General features: G+C 37.1%; 1 protein-coding gene across 3 annotated transcripts in view; it reads right to left on the bottom strand.

Moving 5' to 3' along the window:
* Positions 1-23,333, bottom strand: part of piezo2b (piezo-type mechanosensitive ion channel component 2b) — a 94,090-nt gene that overhangs the window by 37,380 nt on the left and 33,377 nt on the right. For 2 of the 3 annotated variants that reach the window (XM_087832629.1, XM_087832628.1), the window contains 11 exons: positions 18,059-18,172; positions 15,345-15,462; positions 14,153-14,322; positions 12,208-12,444; positions 11,379-11,499; positions 10,789-10,982; positions 8,889-9,037; positions 7,556-7,729; positions 4,292-4,578; positions 2,119-2,279; positions 445-621 (listed from right to left, as the gene is read on the bottom strand). In XM_087832629.1, coding sequence (XP_087688755.1) covers positions 445-621; positions 2,119-2,279; positions 4,292-4,578; positions 7,556-7,729; positions 8,889-9,037; positions 10,789-10,982; positions 11,379-11,499; positions 12,208-12,444; positions 14,153-14,322; positions 15,345-15,462; positions 18,059-18,172 — 1,902 coding nt within the window. Of the gene's footprint in view, positions 1-444; positions 622-2,118; positions 2,280-4,291; positions 4,579-7,555; positions 7,730-8,888; positions 9,038-10,788; positions 10,983-11,378; positions 11,500-12,207; positions 12,445-14,152; positions 14,323-15,344; positions 15,463-17,341; positions 17,378-18,058; positions 18,173-23,333 lie in introns of all 3 variants that reach the window. The other variant, XM_006792301.3, reaches the window with a different exon arrangement.

The following is a 23,333-nucleotide window of genomic DNA, read 5'->3' as shown; positions in this document are numbered from 1 at the left end:
CAGACAATGGGAAGACACCTAGCTCAAAGGCAGAGGATCTAAAACAACTTGTTGTTTCAGATCTCCTGGAATGGATGACGTGAGTAGCTGAGTAGCTCAACTAAGGTGAGTATACGATAAACAAGGCTTAGTTGATCTGTAAATCATCCAAAGCTTTACTAGAAGAATCCAAGAATAAAAAATATGGGGCTTCAAAGAACCATAGAATTTTAATTCAAATCTTGGAAACTAGCAGTGAGGCTTTTTGTCTCTTTTGGAATGCAAACATTTTATTCCAGAGTTTTTATGCCAAACGCCAATAAAAATCATGACATAAAGCAGGCGCACATCAATCAAAATCAAGAGAATCTACAAAAAATCTGGCTTTAATTAAGGATAATAGGGACAATGCTAAAGAACAGCATGTATTCTATACAACTTTGGTTGAGAAGCATTAATATTTACCAAAATGCAGTCCTTGGAGTACTTGCTGGGATCTATTAAGTCCAGCTGGTACAACATTTTACATACGATGACGACACACGTCCAGACAGTGCAAACACTAGAGGCAAGGGGCCGGTACTGGCTGTACGGCAGTGCAAACGCCCAGGATGCAAGGAACACATAGTTGAACAAAGACACCTGGACAAAAGACAATAGATGTGATGAGGACAAAAAAACTACTTTGTCATTCATACCTCTTTTCCACAGCTATGGCTATAAATTTTTAACAATACACACACACACACACACACACACACTGTACGCTGAAAAGAAAACAGGTGTAAATCAGTGATGATTGAAAAATTCACTGAACCAGCAGCAAAAGAGGATCAAAACTACGCTTCATGTTTGATAAACATCGTCATTAATTCCCTCTTTCTTTTGCTGTTTTGCTGCCAACACAATTGTGTACAGCGTTGTCGCTCGCTGTTTCGCCTCCGACAAGAAAGCTGTTCAATACCGAAAAAATTTAAACTTTTTAAAAGTATGCCAAATTGCAAAACGCTTAGCTGTGTCTCTAATAAAACCTCTTTAACATTGCTCTGTTTCACTTCAGCAGCATCAAGTAATGTTCATATGTTGATTCATGGTTTTCTTTCATTTTTGATCTACTGCAGAATAATTTATTTGATATAAAAAGTCAGGCCAGGAAAATCTCTTTCATATTTTTCAGTTACTTTGACACAAAGACATCTGCTGTGATCCTCACACCTCAGCTTTGTATACATAGATATAAAAATAAGCATATGTACTGATAATTTATCAGAATTATAATATTTCTGACTGTCTCAGTCAAAATTGAATCAAATCGAATTAATTCAGGGATCAACTCCAATCGGGACCTTGGGAATTGGAATCGAATCGATAAAAGAAACCGATCGATACCCAGCTTAATCTAAAAAGCAGTGACCCAGTAAAAACCTGATCTACATGAATTCCTATGAGTGGGCTAAAATTCCTCCACAATGACATGAGAAGCTGATGAAGCCAGATAGAAAATGATTACTGTGCTTTAAGTTATTCAGGTGGCTCTCTAAGCTACCGAATAATGGGGTGTACTGTTTTAATACACAGTTTTTCATTTTGGATTAACTTTTGTTAAATTAATAATGACACTATTTTTTAGCTTATCTTTTTACTATGACTGTAAAGACTGTCAAATGAGTTTTCATAAGACTGGTATGGTTATCCAAGTTAAACTTCATTGTTTATGTGTAAACTCAAAAAATCTCAGACTCTTCTTTACATCTCCAAAGTGTAGAAGCTGTTACAATTCTCCAGAATCCCCCACACTATTATTTGGCTTGTATGCTGTATAGCAAACAGTTCAATTTAGATTAGTGCTGAAAGAAATCAGCTTTATTTGTGTATCTGAGAAGTAATCACACTAAAATAGCAGCGCCTCTCCAGGATATACTGCGGAGTGCTAACAAAGGCAGGAAAGAGAAGATGGGACCCAAGTAAGAGCAGTTATAAACAGTACTCAGTTTTAGCACCAACAGGAAGGGAAACACATTACCACCTGTGGTGTTTTGATATGAAAGCTGGCCAAATAAAATAAAATATGACTTTCAGGCAGGTTTAAGTTTGTCTTGCTGCAGGTACAAAAGTAAGTCAATTCTTCAGCTTTCTTACCTCTCCGATAGCAACCATGACAACGCAGGCGGAAACGATCTTGATGATATGGATCTCCAGTAACCACCAAATGAACAACTGCAGTTTGTGGAAATACTCCAGGAACTTGAGGAAGAGCACTGTCAGACGGTCAACCACAAGGTGCCATTTATTCTTCAGGTCTGAGGAAAAAGAGACAAAAACCAGACACGTTTAAATGGGAAAGCGACAAGACTGAAGAGGTGCAAACGGAAAGAGTTTAAAAACGAATATCCCTGTTACTTCTATTTTTCACCTGCAAGTTTGTCAACTTAAGCTGGGAGATTGCACAAGCTTCACTTCAGGACAACGTTAGCTGCCATTCAAGATGTTTGTAGTTTTCTACAGTTTTTCTACAATTCAGAAATGAAAGGCAGATATACAGTTCCTTCTTTATAGCCCTTTATATATATATATGTAATTGACGCAGCCGTGGTATTTTTAGAGTCAACCCCTCTATTGATAAAAAAAAAAATTATCAATACAGATTCATGTTAGATTAATATGAAGCTAATAATGCACATTAATCTAACAAATTTAAAGAATGTTTGATATCAAAGTAAAAAAGTAAAGAAAATAGAGCTTTTACTCACTAATACCTTGCTGTAAATATTTAATTAAGCCTAAAACAATTACTCCTCCACTTCATTAGTCTGTTTACAGACGAAGAGTAAACTATTAGAAACTAAATTCCAGAAATGTAATTTCAATTTTTTGGTTACTTTATGGTAGCAAACACGTGTTTCATATTAATTCTGAAGCTGCTACAGGATTGTTAACAGCATTTTTTTCCAATGTTAAAGTTGTGAAGTTTGATGAGAATGAGCTTAAAAAATGTATTAACAAGCAAATTCCAAACTGCTGTTTTATTTAGCTGAGAAACAGGACTTTATAATTTGTTTCATATTCCCATAAAAACCACTACATTGTGGTAGAGCGTGTATACGTTTACAAAATCCATATTATCTCAGGCTTTAATAGAGGCCCCATTGTTTGGCTAAAAAACTCTGAGAGAATATACCTCGTACAGCCCACAACTCATTATAAACTAAGAGGCCCTGCAGGTCCGCAGGGTTGTGTTTTATCACCCATTTTTTTTCTGTGCATGCAAACAACATTTTCATTCAAGACTGTCTGTGTAAATATGCTAGTAATGCAGCTTTGGTCGGCCTTAGCAGGAGGGTAAAAGCAAGCGCTTGAGCTATGTGCAAGATAAATCAGCTAAAAACCAAAAACCTGCAGTACAACCACTTTTACAAATTCTGCAGGAGTGATTAATAACTGGCTGGTGTGAGTGCAGGCAGAAGATACCAGGGCGGCAGCACAGAGCTTTGACCTTTAAAGACCACAACGAACTTGAGAGCAAACTGAAAAACTAGAGGCTTAGCACTAAATGCACTAAATGCACGATGCATGACTTGTGCGCTGGCTAGGTTTTTATTACCATCGCGCGTATGTCTATGACAGCTACTTGCAATCAGCATGATATTAATGTGCCATTTCTTTTTATAAAAAAAGAAACACGCTGCTTTGACGGAAATGTTCCGTCACAAACACAGTTTTGACTTAAAGTTTATGTGGAAACTAAAGCTAAAACATAATTATTGCAGTTTTAAATCAAATTTCTAATTTACTGACATACAAACAGTGTGTTATTTTGATTAAGATGTGAAATTAAAATGATTTACTTTCATTCTTGAATAGAAAAATTTGTTTCAGTGGCTGAATGTTTACGCTTGATTAATGTCTGGCTTAGATATTTCCAAAAGCTTTCACCCACAATGCAATAGTTTATTAGACCACCAGCCAATCTAAGGTGCCCTAATTTAACAGGATTGATGATTACCAAAAATCATTTTTGTTTTCTGTAATGGTTAATCTACCAGTATGAATTTGCTCTTTAATCAAAATTGTATTTTTAATACTAAAGCATAATTGTTGTCGTTAACCATGAACTTCTAAATTAATCGTTTTACATAAAACTTTTTTTAAGATGATAAATTATAAATGTTTATTAGTGTTCCTATACAGAAAAAAATATTTTAGTAGTTGAATGTTATGCTTGATTAGACAAAAATGAATTAGATCAAGTGAAATATTTCACAGTTTTTTGAAATCACATTTAAGGCCATGGACCCGCCGTGCTGCTCGGTACCTGAGCTCTGCTCCGTGCTCGGCTCCGGCTCGGTCTTCGCACTGCACTGTTGGCTCTCCTCTGTGCTGGACTGCCGTGGGTCAGACAAGCTCCTGGGCTTCTCATTAGTCATGTCAGTGTCATCCATCACCACCACCAGGGCCTGCTCCTTCTCTTTCTCCATATCCCAACCCTCCTGCATGTTCTGCTTTACATGTGTTTCACATTCCTCTCTGAGAAGCATCGCGTCCACCGAGCTGGCGCTGAGCATGCTGAGGTCTGGCAGGCTGCCATCCGGGTCCACCAGTCTGAAGACACGGCAGGAGTTATTACACAAAAACACACACGAACACGCAACTCTGGGCACAGATCTGTATTAATATACATATGAGGACCTTCTGTGACTTACGGATTGTAAATATGATTGCTCCTGTTGTTGTTAAACATTTTATTATTTATCACGTTGTTATGAAACTGACATGAAATTTCCATATTTTGTGTGTTAACCATAGGGTGTGAATGGTGTGAACCTGACAGGACAGCAGTAATGGTTGTGTTTGTACAGGTTCAGGACTAATGTGTCTTTTTTTGTTCTTATTTCCACTTGCCATCTTCATGCCAGCACTCACTGCTGTTGCTGGTCATGTCCCAATAATCCATTAAAAAATGTCAAATTATATGCTGTAAATTAATTGTAATTGTGGAGCATGTGGCAACTAAATTCAAAACTTCCAAAGGCATTATTGGTTCGAGCATGAATATGCTCCTAGATTTGATAATGTTTTTACCCATATTTCCTTTAGGTAAAGGACAAATGGGAAGTGAAGACATATAAAACCCAAAAGAAATATATAAAAATAAAAAAGACTAGAAACTGTTTGGTATTAGAGATATAAAACAATATATTTAATTCTCAATCCTTTATCGATACAATCCAACCAGCATTTCTTGTGATAAAAAACTTCATAGTTGGTATTTAGTGCATACAAAATTTGGCAACCATTGGGTCATATATGTACATTTGAAGATTATTAATGAATAGTTATGATAATTGTTTAAAAAAAAGATTGGCCCACACGTTAAAAGGAGGCGACGGGATACATACAGACATATCTACAAGGATGTGCTACGATCATTATTGTAAGATAAGAAGAGGTGTTCCTCATAAGTTTTTCGTCCTAATATTCCATAAATTTATCTGCATCTGATCTTAAACTCGACCAAGACATCAGCACAGTGAACAAAAACCAAATCCCTAAAAACAAAAAACAAAAAAAAAAATCTCTTTTATTATTTTCTAAGGTATTCTGTCCTCATAAGTATATAAATACTTATACACAAATTATACACAAGGTCAAGATGACTGTCAAATGACTCCGATGCAGGATGGGAATCTGCTCGTTCTGCTAACTGAACAACAGAGCAGTGTTTCATCAGGCATTTCAAACTAAAAGCAGTGCACATTCCTGCTGCATTCTTTAAAATAATCTGTGTTGTATTCATGGTGTCTGATCTTTGAGCAGCAGATAAACAACTAAGGGGAGGCTTTAAACCTTCAATGTCTTTTCAGGCAATAATGGAGCCATGTCAAGGTTCAGGTTTGGCTTGCACGGACTGGCTGCATGTCAAGACGAGCATTTTGGTGTTTGGTAGTCACACTTACTTGCTCTGTGGAGTGGGAATTTTTTCTTTGATGCTGCTCAGAACAATATAGTTACACAGAAGTCATCATAAACAGTGAGAAGAGAAACTGACACAAAAACAGACTGAAACGTCATTTTAAAATGCACGAAAACTGGCTGCAGGACTCCAGTGGTTTGGGGGAGGCGAGCTTTTATAGGAAGGGGGTAATTTTCTGGGGTTCAGTGCATAGATCAGGGTGTGGATCAGTGTAAAGCTAGTGGAGGGGAGCAAGAACTTTTTGCAGTTTTAGACATGCATGAGTAAGTTTGTTGCCTGTCAGAAGTAGAACATTTTTTTATTAAAAAACAAAAAAACATAAAAGAGCCAGAAAGCTAACAGAAAATCCAAATAAGAGGAGGCTACAGGCAAAATAAAGAAACCCCAAAACCCCAAAAAAGAAAACCAGTCATGTCATGAAAAATACCTGATCTACAGGTGCAAGATATTTCAGATTCTCAAGATAAAATACCATCAAAAACAAGGTAACAGGGGTAAGTCACTGTGGGTGCTGAGGATGTATTGCAAGAGGAAGAAAACGCTAAGATTCAGAGGTGACATGGGATGGTGATTGATGCTACAGAAAGCGAGCAAATACCCACCTATTCATGATTAAATAGACACGCCCATTGACTTTGGCGTGGCTGTGAGTGAAACAGGCGGAGAAGATAGATAGCAGCAGGTGATGGAGGGAAGCAGAGGGAAGAAGAGCTGAGCAAGTGGTAGCAGAACAACAAAATGCACAAAAACAACGCTAAAGTTAAATGACCCATGCCGCAGACTGTGAAATGTGGATGTTATGACACACAGCTGCACGACACAGCACGCAATGACCGATGAGGTTACAGCGGCCATATGACAAGGTGTGACATAAAAGCGGATGAACTGGGTTTTACATGCATACTTCGTGAGTAGTGGAAATTTATTGCAATAATTATCTATTAATTAATTTGCACTGGAGTTGTGAAGTACAAAATGTAACAAGCAGAAGTCGGGGTGGGGCGGCACAGCAAACTAAAGACTGACTGATATATCGGATGACCAATATACTGCATTACTGCATGACCGCATGGGCCAATATTTTCCGATATATCAGGCATATCATTTTCATTTACTGGCTGATAAATGAAAATTTAAAAAAGCAAAGAGGAAAAAGGGGAAACACCCTTCAGCGATGTTATGAGTGCTTACGTTGCATAGTTTTCCCAACAGAGGGCACTATTCTCCACAATTAATCCACAATAAAACAAGTTTATTTTTATTTTGCACTATCTTGGTATGAAATTGTAAAAAACTACACATAATAAATGTTAGGGAAATCTGTTTGTGTGCATGAAACAAAGCAAAATACTGACCGATATTTTGGATTTTTAGATCACCAAATATCGGTATTGGTGTCGGTCGGGCTCTACAGCAAACCAAAAGCTTCCAAGTTACAAGGAGAAAAGACACTTAGTTTCAAAGCAAAGAAAATGTACTTACAATGATTCTGAATCACGATAACCCCATAAAACCAGCTTTTCTACCATTTCTATATCTAAACAACTTCCCATCACTTTACTGTTGTTATAAGTATGAATTGAAAAAAAGCAGCATGTGTCTCACCTGTAGATAGTGCTCTCTTCTTTAGCCACTACAGCCTGGAGGTCAGTGAGCTGGAGAAAGCGGTCATGGAAATAGTGCAGGTGGAGAATACATGCCAGCAAGAAGGACGTGGGAATGAAAATCCTGATGAACAGCTCGCCCAGCTCGAACTGCTTCAAGCCCAGGGCTTCCAGACTGCATTCACAAACATTTGAAAGGAAACAGAAAACTGTGAGATTAAGCTTAAATCACTCCCAAGGTTACTGTGTGAAGAACTGCTGAGGTTTGGAAGACTGAGCACAGCGAAGCTGAATATTGACTCTGTAGATAAAATCGAATCTGTTCATCATCTAATACTACCAGGTGTTTATATAACGTTTTGTAATAATTATATGTTGGGGGTTTATTGTGACATCATAGCAACCTACAGTATGACCTTAAACCAAAAGACTTTATTCCGTTTACGTAAAAATGTAAAGAAATTCTCACATAAATGTGACCCTTACCCTTTAAATCACTGTAATTATAGTTAAAGTACTTAAGGTAATTTAGTCAAATTTGCCAACACAGCAAGCGTGACGAGGCACTGGCACCTATGTTTGAGACTGGGAGGTCTGAAAACTAAATCTGAACCAAACTCAAAATAAAAATGAAATTAAAAAATAAAAAAATCACTACAATGCTATGTTACAGAAAAACAGTTTAATATCATAGTGTCCCTGGAGACAGCTGTCACGAGTAATCAGGCACACTGTAACAATATCATTTTCTGTTTATTGGCTTTTAACAACCACATATCAACTATAGTTGATTATATTTGCATGGCTGAGTATATCAACATAACTAAGTATACTACGTGAGGTAGTGTGTAGGTATATTTCTTTAAACAAGAAACAATAGTTTCAGTCTTTCCTGTAGCTTTTTTCATTACTAAAATATGCAGGTTCATCTTGAACAGCTGTGAGGCAACTATGCTCTATAAATTGGAAGAACAGATACATACTAAAGTAGTTTTACTCTGGCCAGCTAGAACTGAACTACTACAATTTGTAATAGATTTTTTAGGTAACATCATGAATATCCACCTATATGTCTACTTAAAAGAAATCAAAGAAAATAAGACATCTGTGAATTCTGTTCTAAAATTTTCCTCCATCCCCAACTAAAGCCACTATACATATGCTTTGCTACACTAGCAGGACAAAGCTACTAAAATAAACAAAACAAAACAAAAAACCTCAAGACAAACAGTTGGTTTGATGACTAAGCCATAAGCTGTGCCTCTCTGGGAAACGGAGTAGGCAGTGAGTCAGTATCCTGCCGCTCAGACCGGCAGTTGCTCAGTGGCGCTCACCCTTTTTTATCCAGGCCTGTCATGTTACCCCAGGTGTGTATTGACTCAGGAAACTGGAAGGTGTAGACAACTGTGAGAACCAGCATGGTGTACATAACCACCGACATCCAGAAGTACTTCAGGATCCTTCGCCACCACTCGTAGTGCACCTTCATGACAAGAATTAGAAGAGGACATCTGGATTTATGTGACTTCTCAGTCTGCCTCTGGCTGTTGCTGGGAGTTAGGAATACAAAATGTGCTACGAACCTGGAAAGCACATACTTTATGAACTCACTTAACAAATGACAGCAAATTCTGTGTTTGGGAAATTGAATTTGGGAAGTTTATGGCATCATATTCATATCTACACTTTAAATATATACTCCAAATAATATAAACAGCATTAAATATCCTTATTTCACAGACTTATTTCCACATTTGGAAGGCTTCGAAAACAATTATACAGATCACGATTTTAAACATCCCACATATTCCCCAAATGTTAATAATAAATAATATAGAAATATGCAAGGTATTTACACATAAACAGAAGGCAATTCTTTATAATAAGCACTGTTAGTATGCTTGGCCTTGTATATTTTCCCCCTGTTAAATGCATATGTATTATGGTTTTATATCTTTAGTCCATTGTCCTTTTAGTAGAATGAAAATCATTTACATGCCCTAAATTGGAAGAATGTTAAACTGCATCATTTCCATCAAATACAATGACAATACATTTTACTTTACAGTTTATATTAATTCTTTGTTGTGAATTATGTGTCTCATGGTTAATAAATGCCAAAAACATTTAAAAGTCATTACTGATCCTTATTCCCAAAATACTGATGTTTTGTCAAAGTTGCTGTGACCTTGAAGATATCCACAATTTGACCTTTGGCCTCAAAGCCATGATATACCATCACAAACTGGTCCTAACGCAAAAAAATGTAATAGTGAAAAAATTCATTTTTTGTTTATAGATGTTAAAATATTTGATATTTATTACATTTAAAGTGAAGTATCAGCATCTTAAATTATTAGATTTTTTTTTAAATTATAATAAAGAAATATCCAGTTTCCTGTTGGTTGGGGCTCCTCTACCATGAATTACTGCATCAGTGTGGTGTGGCATGAAAGTGATTAGCATGTTGCCGGTTCGATTATCAATGAAGGACTAAGAAGTAGCACCTTCAAGTCCAGGGCCATGGCTCTCGGTTGCAAACTTGGTGGAGTGCCCACCTCTGTCATGGACAGGTTGCAGTGAAATGGAGGAGTTTAAGTGTCTCAGAGTTTTGTTTACGAGTAGGGGAAGAGTGGAAATTGAAAACATGATGAGAAATGTACTTTCATCTGAAAGTAACCAGACAACCAGTCCATTTCTTCCTCTCCTTAACCCAAGTAAGATGCTCCTTGAGCACCTTTTCCTGTCACACCTTTATCTTCCAGTCAACTTTCCATTAATGTGCTTTGATACAGCCAGCCTTTTCAGGAATGACCGGTGGCTCACCCTCCATATGGAGGGTGTCGAAGACCCATATGGAAAACTGTCAAATTAGCTTCCACATGATCTAGGCTGCCTCTACTGAAGTAGACCAAGATATTAACAGATATAGTATTTATACTTTTTGTATAGTAATTTACTCAAACTTGAAATTTCGTCTTCTAATAATTTAAGATACTGAATTTCTGATTTTTAAAGCCGTAATCATAAATATTAAAATCTTAAAGGCTTGAAATATTTCACCTTACGTGCTATGAATACACACTGTCATTGTTCACCTTTTGAATTAAATTACAAAAAACAAACAAACAAAAAATGTATCACAATATTCCATTTTTTTGATGCACTTGTACATCTCAAATAGAAACGTCAGCATGTTTATTGTCAATCACTTGGCGTGCTTTCGGTGCGTACCTGGTATAGCGCCACACAGGAGAGGAACATCATCATGTAGATGATCTTGTACATGACGATACGTCCCTCAAAGGTGACGATGAAGAACATGCTACCGCAGATGTAGATCCAATATTTGACCATCAGAGCCATCACCATGTTACCAAGGACGTGCATGAGGTCCTGTTCCCCTCCCTCCTCAGACTCCTCTTCCTCTGTAAAAGCAGTTTTGCATTTTTCAGTGTAGTAGACCATATTTGTTTCTGGATTTTAATTTCTAACCAAATTCCTGAATTTGTCATGAATAAAGGCATATTTTCTTCTTCTTTAAAATTCTTTGGGCCCACCCAAGATCTCCAGTGACATTGCTGATCAGTGTTAAAAGTCTCTATCATAACTTTTCCAATGCCGTTATGTGCTAATTCTAATACTTGTATGAGATATTTGTTCATGTTTTTAATTGTTGTTAACAAAGTTTGTATATTTCCTAAGCATTTTTTAAAATGTTATCAATATAAGTTTATTGTAACATAGGTCATGCCTATAACCTGTTTATAAACTGTTTACGTATATACTACTGTAAGACAACAAAATAATAGCATAGAGCTTACCCTGCTTCTTCTGATCCTCTACATGAACGTCTAAGAGACCAGTGCTGTCTTCCTTTTGTTTTTCTTGTCTCTCTGTAAGCGTCTGTCTCAGCAGTAACCAGAAGGTCAGCATACAAAGGACCTTTTTAAAAAAGACGAGGAGCAAAGAAAACAAAAAGATGAAACAACAAATCACACAGAGTTTACTTTAACTGTGTGGGACCAAAAATACTGATGGTCAAAATAACACAAGAGGATATTCTGTATACTGCATGTAGTAAATCAGACTTGAGATTGTAAACTATACTTGGATTGTCTAAAATTTGTCTGCATCGACTCTTTAAATAAACATCATCATTTTTCACCCAGGTGTGAAATACAGTGCAATGCATCTTCACTCTTCAAATTAATAAACACATACGCTCTGCACTACAACAGAAATGTGAGTAATTTAAAAAATATGTTACGGTAATTCCAAGTTTGTGTGTTGTATAAAATCATAAAATCTCATTCCAGACATAATCAGGTCAAGTTCAGTAGCTGGAAACCTGAACGCCTTAGAGTTATTCCAACACATGTCAAAACACTAAAACCTGACCTTCTTCAGGAGCACATTGCGTAACTACACTGTCTTATATTATTAACCGAGTAGTGGAGAGACACAATTTGTTAGCGAGATTGTTTCAGAATCTTAAAAAATAAAGCTTGGTGCAGCATATGCAGAGTACATCTTCAATCCCTGCACATATTAAACCATATTACGTGGTCAAGATTGCAGGCTGTCAAGCTAAATGTCAGGTTTAGTGGCTTCACGGATGTTTAGTTGTTTGGCTAATGTGAACTCCCAAACCTTAGATGAAAGTGAGTGGAATGGGTTTTTCTTCTCAACAAAGAAGCCTTTGACTTTGCTGTAATCCATGTCCGGAAAAGTCCAAATGTACTGCAGAACTATCAGCAGGTTGCCGTAGGCCACCATGAAGGGAGACGACAGCATGGCGTAGCGCCTCCGATCACGGACCATCCACAGCAGGCAGGACCAGATGAGGAAGACGAACGTCAGCCAGCTGACGTACGTGATGCTCCACGCCTGGAGACAAACAAATCAGAGAGAAAAATTTACAACAAATGCTGCAGTCATGAATGACTAAAAAAGGCCAAATATGACCACTGCTCGGAAATAGTGCGTTGGCGCAGAAACCACACGCACAAACACACATATATACACAAACACAAAGGGAAGCAGATTCCCAGATGATCATCAAACCGTTTTTCACTTCTGACAGAATTAATACAACAATGATTCGTTACTTTGGCTTAATTTTATTTTTAAATATAAATCAGTTTCTACTATTCAGACCCGCAAAAACGACTGATATCCAAACACAGATGACTAAAAATGTGTACGTTTGTTATAATGCACAACATGACAAAGTAATGAAGCAACAGCATCAATAACTTTTTTAATTTTCAATTTAATGCTCAAACATTTTGGTAAAAATGCAAAGATCTTGTCTATGGCCTCCCTAAAAGCTGAGATTTGCACTGGTGTATCAGAACGTGTCAAGTTTAGAATTACAGATTGTTAACTTACTGTTAAATAACAATAAAAACAGTAAATTTTAAATTATTTAACAGGTATTTGAACAAATTTATTTGCTAAACTAACTGATTAAAATAAATAACGCAAATTAAAAAAAAACAGTAATGGCAACAAAACAAAAAGTATGGTAACTATGCAATTTGAGACTGCTGATGTATTTAGAAGATGGTAATTATGATTTGTTATAAAAGCAGCATTTAGTCCTTTCAGCACTGACATTTTCCCATGAATGAATGAGAGAAAGGGTTTTAAACAATATTCTTCAAAGAAAGGTAGGAAGACTTTTGAATAATTAATTAAGTGAAAAACATAATTCAATGATTTCAGGAATTCAGGATTCTGAAGGAATTTATTTACATAGAGATCAAAGACCCAATCCTGAGGTGCTACATCACAAATATTTATCTATAGGCGATATAACAGAAGTGCCAGTGCAATCGTTAGGCTAAAATTTGCAAATGTCATCGTGCAAAACACAGCCGTCCGCTTCTCAGTGCTCAGAGGCTCGGTGCGATGGACTGTCATATAATGGTAACTTGCAGTGTGGTTAGACAAATCAATATTTCTGGTCTCTTTTAGTAAAATCAGGCTGTGCACTCCAGAGCAAAGGACAGATTGTTACCAGCAACGTTTGGAGTTGCGTCAGTGCCTTTGGGAACGGTAACTTGCAGTTCTGTGAAGGCGCCATTAGCTCTGACAAGTATGCTGATATTTTGGAGCAAAATATGCTGTCGTGACATGACAACAATTTAACAAACAGTAGCGCTACTTGTATTTCTGTAAAAGAAAAAAAAATTACTCCAGGAATGTCTAAACTGAGAACAGATGCTCATTTTTGGTTGCATTCTGCCACACATGCAACCATAGACGCTGCCCAGTAAAGCCACAGTTTCCTACTGCTAGCCAGCCAGTAGTTCCACTGGAGCAGAAAGAGGTTCAGTGCCTTGCTCAAGGGCATTGATGTTGATCGAGCAGGCAGGAGTGTTTTGCAAACGACATTTTTCCACCAGGTTTGCGGGTTTGGGCCTGTTACTCTCTGGATATAAAGCTTGAATGTCAAATTAATCTGTTCATATAAACAGCAAGCGCATTTTTGGAGAACAAGTAGGAACGACAGACTAAATAAGATGTATATTTTTAAAATTTCATTCATATTATTAAGCAAAACTAAGCACTGACTTTCAACATTACTCACCATCATGGCTATGAGAGCACCGATGTAGCTTTGTTTCATGATGAAGTGGAAGATTTTGACCATCGCCCCGACTCCTTTTTTCTTTATTATATTCTCTTCACTCTCGGTCTCCTTCACAGATGACTCCTCCGGGGGCAAACACACTTCATACACACACTCTTCTTTCTTCTCTGTTTGGACAAACAAACAGCTCGTTACAACACTTGTACTGTGGAACTGTGTGGATCTATTATTGCACTTCCATAAAGTTGGGGGCAACTGTGAGAGTTTAACTTCACAAAGCACAGAAGACAGATTCTGACTTTCGATTCTTAGTTTGCAAAAAGCTCTAAACACCTCAGATTTTACACATTAAAGTAACTCGGCAGAAACACAAATAAGACTTACCCTATCTTCCCTTTTCATGTCCCTTGAAAAGTTTTTTAAGACTTTACAAGTTCCTCGGTACATTAAACAGCCATTCACAGGCTATTAAGTATCTCACCTCATAATTACTATATTAACTAAAATAAGTGAAGGAAACCTTTAAAACAATTCAGTGAACTCAGCTGCAAATAAGTGCAACATAAAACCAAAATGAAGGCGGGAAGGGTGAAGTAGCAGATGTATTTAACACTTAATATGAAAGATAATTTACTTTATCTTGAAGCCATCTTTGCTGCTTTTATGTACTGTTAACTGTGCACATTTTAATTCAGTGCATAACATGTATAGTCTATTTTAAAAGTTATGGTGGAAATACACCATACATACCATATTTGGTAAAAACTTCATCAAAGGTACTTAATTACTTCCAATCACTTTATGATTATGACTATTTATTCCTCACACAGTTAACTTAAAAAACCTAACAAAGTTAATTTAATCAGAAAAAATATTTACGGTTACACTCACACACATTTTATTTAGCCTTTGTAACTAAGCATATGAAACTTAATTAAACCCTTACAAACAAATGTGGAATTCAACCACCTTCCTGATTTCTCCTTTTCATATCTTTGTCACACTGAAACGTTTCACATCATCAAACAAATTTAAATAAAACAAGTAAACACAAAATGCGGTTTTGAATAGAGGTGTTTATGATTAATATCAAAATGACAATTTTTGAATGTTTTACGTGGTAGCAGCACTATTTTACAGATTCACTGCAGACTAGAAATGCTCATAATAGAATGAATAAACAGCTCACCTGTGCCATCACTGGGCTGGTCCATTTTGTACTGAGGGGTTGAGTACAAGTCCCGACAGACTGGTCCATTCTCAGTCACGGCAAACTCAAAGGAGGTCCCGTTTGAAGTGGGCACAGCCTGCAGATCATTTTTAAATAAATAACAAATAAACTTCAGTAGATGCGGAACTTTTTTTTTTGTTGTTATGAGCTCACACAACAGTTTAGCATGCCTCACAAAGGCAAAGAGGAGTAACTAATGTTGTTTGATACTGGACACTGTTTTTTTCCACAGCAAACTTTAGCCTTTAGTTACCACACTTTGGCTTTGTTGGGCAATAGAGGCACGATTTCTACTTTTCACACTGCATGGTTTTTGAAGTCGATACAACCCCTTTTCTAAAAAAAAAAATGTAATGAAATGAAATCAAATTAAAATTACTTTGATCGAGGGCTTTCATATTTTTTTAATGGATGATTATCCTCATCAAAATATTTGAATAACATCCATATTATATTTGTATCTGTAGAATGTCAAATTTGATGTGATATACATTAAAATCCATTTATTTTTATTTGTTAAACTTTATTAACTCAATTTTTGTTAGCTATACATTGTGTAAATAAGCTGTTGCCGCACTAAAGTAGTTATCGAGAGAAAATAGAGCTGTGATAAACTAGAAAGTGTGCTGGTGGTGGATAGGTGACAGCATTCTCACATTGTGATGTTAGTTTGATCTCTACTCATTTGTAGTTTTTGAAATACAACGTGGGCTGTAGGTCTCCATTTTATTAAAATTAAAAAACAAACAAACAAAGAAATTCCCATCCGACAATCACAGATCTGCCTGAAAAAGGTTTCATGGGAAAGAAAAACTTCTTAAATAGAGTTAGGCAAAAATTTCAGGAGCCCACTGTTAAGCTTAAAAGGCTATTATGTCCTCTGTATATGAGAAGCTAGAAACAAAACATCAGTCCCCTATCTGAAAAATTGTGGTTTCTACAGACAGGCCTGTAAATTCTTTAAAAAAATAGCCAAATGCACATATGTACTAGTGTAATAATTTCCCTTCATAATGCTAGCTGTAAGTGTTTCCTGTGCAGAAACAATGTCTAAAAAAATCACTACCTAAAACAATGTGAGGCCTCAGCAGACTGACAATGCTGTAAGTTGAGAGTTTGGTGCAAAATGACTTTTCTGTGCTCCTGCAAACAATGTTTCTCTTGCTCAAATGTTGCACACAAAGAAGTCATTTTTGTACTAAGACGTCTTCAACCTTGAACACATTTAGAACAATACTGATACTAATATAACAAAAAAAAACACGCAACATAAAACATTTGTTATTTATAATTGTTAATGCGCTATGACTTTCAAAATTTAATTCATGTTCCACTGTTATAAATGCTGAAAGATTTGAAAACAGCCAATATTTGTTGATTGTATGGCCCACTGATAAACTGGTCTGAACGTTGTCTTCTGAAGCCTTGTAATGGCCAGTAGCAGGTATTTTTACACAAAGGGCTAAAGATTTTCTTTCACACTTATACTGGAAGTCAATAAAGGAGATGTTTATTCAATGTTGATATGAACAGGAGGACAGTTCAAAGTGGAGGCAATAGTACCCTCAATCTAAAGTTTAACCAATGGGTGTTCAAGAGCGTCTAAAAATAAGAACCAAACCTTTAAATATCATCAATATTCATCAGATATAATTCCTGTGATTTTTGTATTGTAAAAGCTGTACAGGTACTCCCTCTTCCAACTTTTCCAGCTAAGAAATACTTGCACAGCTTTTCAACTGAGAAGATAAAGGTAGATCAGGTTAGCAACACGTGTATATATAATGTTTACTTAAGCCCTCGATTAACAGAACCAATCAGGATGTAAAAATTAAAGGAACCCCGTTCAATGAGGATGCAGTGTGAAAAGCACTTTGCAGCGATTTCCTTTCTTGCAGCAAGACTAAAAGGGGTGAAAATGCACAGATTTAAGACACATCCAGAACAACCCGCACCTCTGTTGTACTGATTCCATCCTGGGTGGAGAGGAGCTAAGAGGAGAAAAAGAGCATACAAGGCAAGGTGTGTTATCGATGAGTTGCTGAAGTCAAAGGCCTCCGTGTTCTTTATAGTGGTTGATAAGCAAGAACAAAGCCGAGTGCTGCTAATCTGTAAATCGAGACCATCGCTCATCTGCGTCTGCACACCCTGAAAGCTTTTAAACCTCAGGAGGTCAACGGTGGAGACAGCGTACGGGCCTTGATGTAGGAACAAGGTCACAATAAGCGTGCGTGTGCGAGAGAGGCAAAGTGTCTTGGTCTGAAATCTTTCCAGGGATGAGTCGATTATCATGAAGATGAAGCAAATGGAAGTTTAAGGAAACAATCAACAGCTGCAGCTTGACGTTAGAGTTTAATAGAGTTGTTTTTATTGTTATTTGAAACTTTAATATTACTGATTTGTTCCATTCTGCTTTATTAAGACTGCCTGTTATTGTTGAATCGTAAAACTAAATCAAAGTGTTTCACGACAACATTTGTTATCAGTTCTGACAACGTTAAAAAGAAACAAGTGTTTTTTTTCTCGCTTACAAAGTTAAAAAAATTATTATTTTTTCTCTGTTTCTGAACCTTTATCCGGTTTGTTTTAAAAGGACGGCATCGTGGAAAAAAAATGATAATAATCAATACTTTGAGTGGCTTGTGTCCGCGTGTGTCTTAACCCTGACGTACGTTTTTCTCGTCTGTGCCCTGGCGTGATCCCCACCACAGCAGCCGCTTCCTGTTGGCTGAGATAAATGATTTGCCCAGCTCCTCCTCCTCGCACACATCATCGTCCTTGTCGTCCTGAAAAAACACAGATAGAGAGTTTCGTGTTTAATGTGAATCTTTCCACTGCAACGGAGATGATACTCTTAAGAGTTATGGTTTCAATCTGCTTCTAGTAAACACTGTTTTACAGTCTGTGAGGGAAGAAACTGAGGAGGACTTGGATGAACTGAGTTAGCGTCCCTGACGAGAGTGTCACCGCGAAGTAAAAATGCACATGAAGTTATTTAAAGAGGAGCTGTTAAGCTCATTTTCAGCACCTACCATGAACACTAAAGACAAAAATCAATTGCATTTTTGTAATAAATAAATAAATCAATAATAAAGAAGGTAAGACTATTGTACAGTCTATATTTTTTTGTCTGGACTTGATTTTGTCTTGCACAGCTGATTATTTCTCCACTCATCATTTACTGCATCACGAGGAAGCAGTACTGCGTGATGTCCATTTATATATTACCAGTTACTTTATTCAGTTAGTTTGCAGTATTCAAATTTAAGCAGCTACATTTTGTTATTGAAACATTTTAAATTGTTATATTTATGTAACGACATTCATTCTTGCACTTGACTTCTTAATTCTGCAAATGTTTCATGCATTTCTTTCTATTATCTCTCTGTAGGTGTTGGTGCACTGGGGTTTTGTAAGCAGGTCTAGAAAGTGAGATCCAAGTTTATTAAGACTGCCTGGTAAAATAAGGGACTTTATTGTCTGTGCAGATTCTCAGTCATCCAGGTTAGTCTTAAATGACGGAAAAAAGGCAACTGCACTGGCAGAGTCTTAGGTAAGATACGCCTAGCCCACTAGGCTAGGAGGGCTGTCCCCTCTGGAGGTGGTCCTAAAGGTCCTTAGCCCACTACTGATCAGGCAAGTCGTCACGTGACTTTGTGTTGATGGTGTTGGACTTCTGTTTACGTTTTTTTATGTAGCAGATATTTACTGGCTGACTTCTTTATGATAATATTCCCAGTCTTAGTTTTTTCTACCTTTGAAATGTAGTTTTTGTTTGTAGTTAGGATCATAGATTATATTTAATTCCTTGAGTGTCAGTTTATCCCTGTCATGTTAATCCCTTATTTTGGTAGCCATTTTTCTTTCTTTGCTTCTTCTTACCTTAACTGGTTTTACATGTGTCTAGTTTTCAAGGTGTCTCTAATTTCTAATTACCTCTTTTGTGTATTTAATCATGTTCTTTTTCTGTTTACTTCCTCCTTGTGTGTTTTTGCTTATTGTCCTGTGTGCTTTTGGCTTTAGCTGTTTGAATTTTGACACTATTTGCTTCTGACCTTAATAAATGACTTGTTTTGTTATTTTTTAAGTTTATAAGTCTTGCATCTGGGTCCTTTCCTGCTCCCTGGAACAAGCTGTTTTAGCTTCTTTAACACAACTTTCTTCTGATTGGCTGCCCCTCAGAAAACAATGTGTATTGAACTTTGTGTCTGACATCATACAGATCTTAAAGTGTGAAACCTTACAAATTCATCTGAAGCAGATTCCTTATGTCTCACTTCTTTGGATTATTACTCTGCTTTCAGAATTTGATGAACTGCTGCTGAATAAACACAGATGACAAACTATAAATCAACCTGTAAAGTGATTTATAATCCGCCTTATTTTTCTGGCAAACATGAAGTCCATCATAATCTGGCATCTCCACCATCGAACAAACCTGTCCGCTGCTGATTTAAGCCACAATCATTTTTTTTATTATCTAAAGTGTAAGAGTGGGTGAAAACACACAGACCCACGCACGCGTACACGTAAACACACACACACAAACCGCTCTATGAAGTGATCAATAATGCATACAGCCCCACCAGTTTACAGGCTGGTATTGATCTCTCTATAAAAACACTAATCTATAACTCCATTACAGGACAACGGAGCTGAGCTCGAGCTCTGAGGTTAAGGAAGGCAGGTTGAATTCAGGAGGGGCGGTCTTCTTGAATATGATTGCACAACATTTCACTCAGGACTTTAGTTTCAACTCAGTGGTGGGAGCAAAAATACAGTCCGGGTCAGTTCACCAAAACTGTTAAAATAAAATACTCTGTCAGTGAAGTGTGGGTTTTTCCTTCCTTCCTTTTTTCCTTCCATATCTGTGATTCGTCTCTCCACTAGTACAGTGGCAGTGAAACTCACAACGCAATCAAAGATTACACTTAAAAACAAATCTGTGACACCTAAGTGCTGGGTGCATTTGATACTTTTGTGTTTTAAAGAGCTGCTTATTGTGGCCAGACGTTAGAAACAAAATTGTAAAATATTATTAGCAATAAAACCCCAAAGCAATCATTTAAAATATACAAAATAATTTCACAGAGGTGAGGAATAAACTTGATAAAGAGAAAAAGTGTGAAATTACAGACTCTATAGAAAAGATTTTAGCACCGATCTTTCATTCATTCAACATTTTTGGAGCAGTGGATTCTGTTATTATGTAAGAGCTGCATTTTTCTCTCGTACAGAGCTCTGTAACACAGGAACGTAGCGCCGAAACCGGTCCTCCCTTTATGCTTTGTCAAAATTAGACCAGCAGTGTCTCAGATAACACCTAAGCTGTGTACAGATTCCACCAGTGATCGATCGCCCTGAAATCTTCCATCAGTACGGTTTCTCTGATCACAAGGCCACCTGGTTGCCCATTTAATTCAATCTGGATCTATTTCAGTTCACTGTCTGGAATTTACTGTGGAGCTGTCATGGAGGCTGTGTGTACTGCATTCAAACCGTGTCTCTGACACCCACCCAGTTTTTGCATCTGCTTTTAATCCAGAATCCACACTTTCCAAAGGAGGAGCTCATTTAAATTGGGCAGCATAAATATGCACATGCTGTTTGTCCACCAAGGTTTCTTCTCTACACTGTTATTGTTCAGTTAGATATAATTTATTAGGTCTAACTTTGTGTTAATAGTCACAGATTTTTGAGTTTGTGTGAAGTTGAAGAAGTCAAGAATTGTATGAAGTGAGTTGACTACAAGCTTTGCGTGATATTGGATTGATTGGATAGAGTGAAATCAGGCAGTCGTAGCTAAATGTCATCAGGCGTTTTTTAAAAAAAGTAACTTTTCTATTGAAAAGCTGGTGTCTGTAACCCAGTGTATTTGTCATGATTCGGCTGTGTGGCAGGCAGGAAGTGGACCCAAACGCAAGCTCACAGAACAGGAATGAACTCAAAACACAGCTTTATTGCTGGAGGGAAACGGCGAAACAAACTGATAAGAAACTACACTGGGAAGCAATACACTAGCACACAGAGAAACACACGGCCATGAATGAGGGAGAATGCGACACTGCACAGAGGGAGACGCGGACATAAATACACAGAGGTTTAACGAGGGAGGTGGGAGCACACGGGAGCAACACAACATGACGCATACTGACGGGAGACTGTCAAAGTAAAACAGGAAGTACACAGAGGCGCAGACAGGAGGAGAGAGGGAGCACGGGGAGAGCACAGACATAACGGGCTGGGGAAAACATGGAATAAAACACGAGGGGAAACGAGGGCTCACAGATGCACAGAGGGGCACACAGGGGGTAAAAGTCACAAGGGGAAGTCAAATAAGGAACAAAATACAAAAATACATGAAACTAAGAATGCTGGGCCAACATGGCCCAGGATCATGACAGTATTTCACTCAAAAGCAGTCAAATCTGAGAAAAGTTCATTGCTGAATCCCTGAGAACCAAATCTTTTGCAAATTAACCTAATCCATGCAACATTATACTTAATAACTGTCACCGGCTTTCAAACTGGGGTGGTTGGAAATTGGGTTCTTTTTAGGTTTTTTTTTTATAGTTTATCCCTCATAACTTCAAATACAGGAAGTAGTCAGTCGAAATTGTCAGGGAGCTTGAAAAACACATTTACGCTCTGATAAAGCAAAAAAAAAAATAAAAAATTTAAAGTGTCACAATGTAAAGCCCAAATGTGTAATTTTTCTCTTGTCAAAAATGAGAAATTAAAAACAAATTTTCTTGTAGAACCAAATTTGTGTTCCAGTTGTTGAAATGGCCTTGTGAGCTAGTAGGGGAAAAGTAATTTAAAAAAATTGTGATTTCCAGACACGGAGGTAACAGAAGAAAGAACCCACAGTGCCCCTTTAAACATTAAGGAAAGTTCCTGTTCAAGTTTTAACACTGACCCTTCCATATCCCATGTGTATTTGTGTATAGTGGTAATGTGATGATACAATTCTTGAAAAAGTAATTTTTGGCTCTTTTATTTGATTAGTACAGAAATCTCATCTAACTTTCATGTACTGTGATTGTTATTTCACATAAAATCACACTGATGATGGCTTTTTGGTGAAAAAATGATTTTTTCCCCCCCATTTTCGATATCAGTCGATATTGTCCACCAGTTTAATTCAGGTATTGCAGAGCAACAGCAACAAACTGACCCAAATTAGCAGGTCAGGGAGTCTATTAACCAACAAAATCTCAGTATGAGGATCTCTTTGACACACGTGTCTCCTTAAACCCAGATCAATGAGATGTAGCCGAAAGAAATCGATCTGCAGGTAGTAGGATTTGATGTAGGGTTTACTCAGAGAGGGGCAGCTTTATCACAAACACCCTGCCATATAAACCTAAAATCTGTTTATTATTGATCGCCAAATTCTGCCCCAAACATGTGCTAATGAAGTTACTGTTACTGTACAAGTGAGTAAACGCACAGGTAGCTCATATTGTTCTGCAAAGCTAATATTCAAAACTGAACATCTGTCCGAGTTCCATTAAAAGCTGTTTGAAATATTTATTTAACAGATCCAACGCTACAGAAACAGGAAAAGGATCAAACTCTGTGAAAGCTGAATTGTGATGTTGCAGAGTTCTGTGTGTGCACAGTCTTGAGAAAAGACATGCAGCAGCTTCTATGTTCCCTGAAAGTTTTTTTCATGGATGAATCTCTGTATATGAACGTGACTAAAACCTAAACTCAGCTCTGTCTGTAACAGCAGATATGCTGTCTTGGAGATTTGGATTATTATATTAAACTCATACAAATGTACATGTCATACAAACAGTGTGATTTAGTAAATCCTGCAGTACAGTTTCAAGAACAGAAGACTGATGGAGACTGTTACTAAATCTGACCCATAACATCTAAATTTAGCCAGATCCTAAATACAGCTGTGGAGCTGCCTTCAAATCAAAAACACCCGATATA

The sequence above is a fragment of the Neolamprologus brichardi genome, chromosome 18, assembly GCF_056152115.1.
Source record: "Neolamprologus brichardi isolate AB-2024 chromosome 18, ASM5615211v1, whole genome shotgun sequence".
Lineage (NCBI taxonomy): Eukaryota > Metazoa > Chordata > Actinopteri > Cichliformes > Cichlidae > Neolamprologus > Neolamprologus brichardi.
Note: the sequence above shows the minus strand (reverse complement) of the source record. Positions and strands in the feature narration are given on the sequence as shown.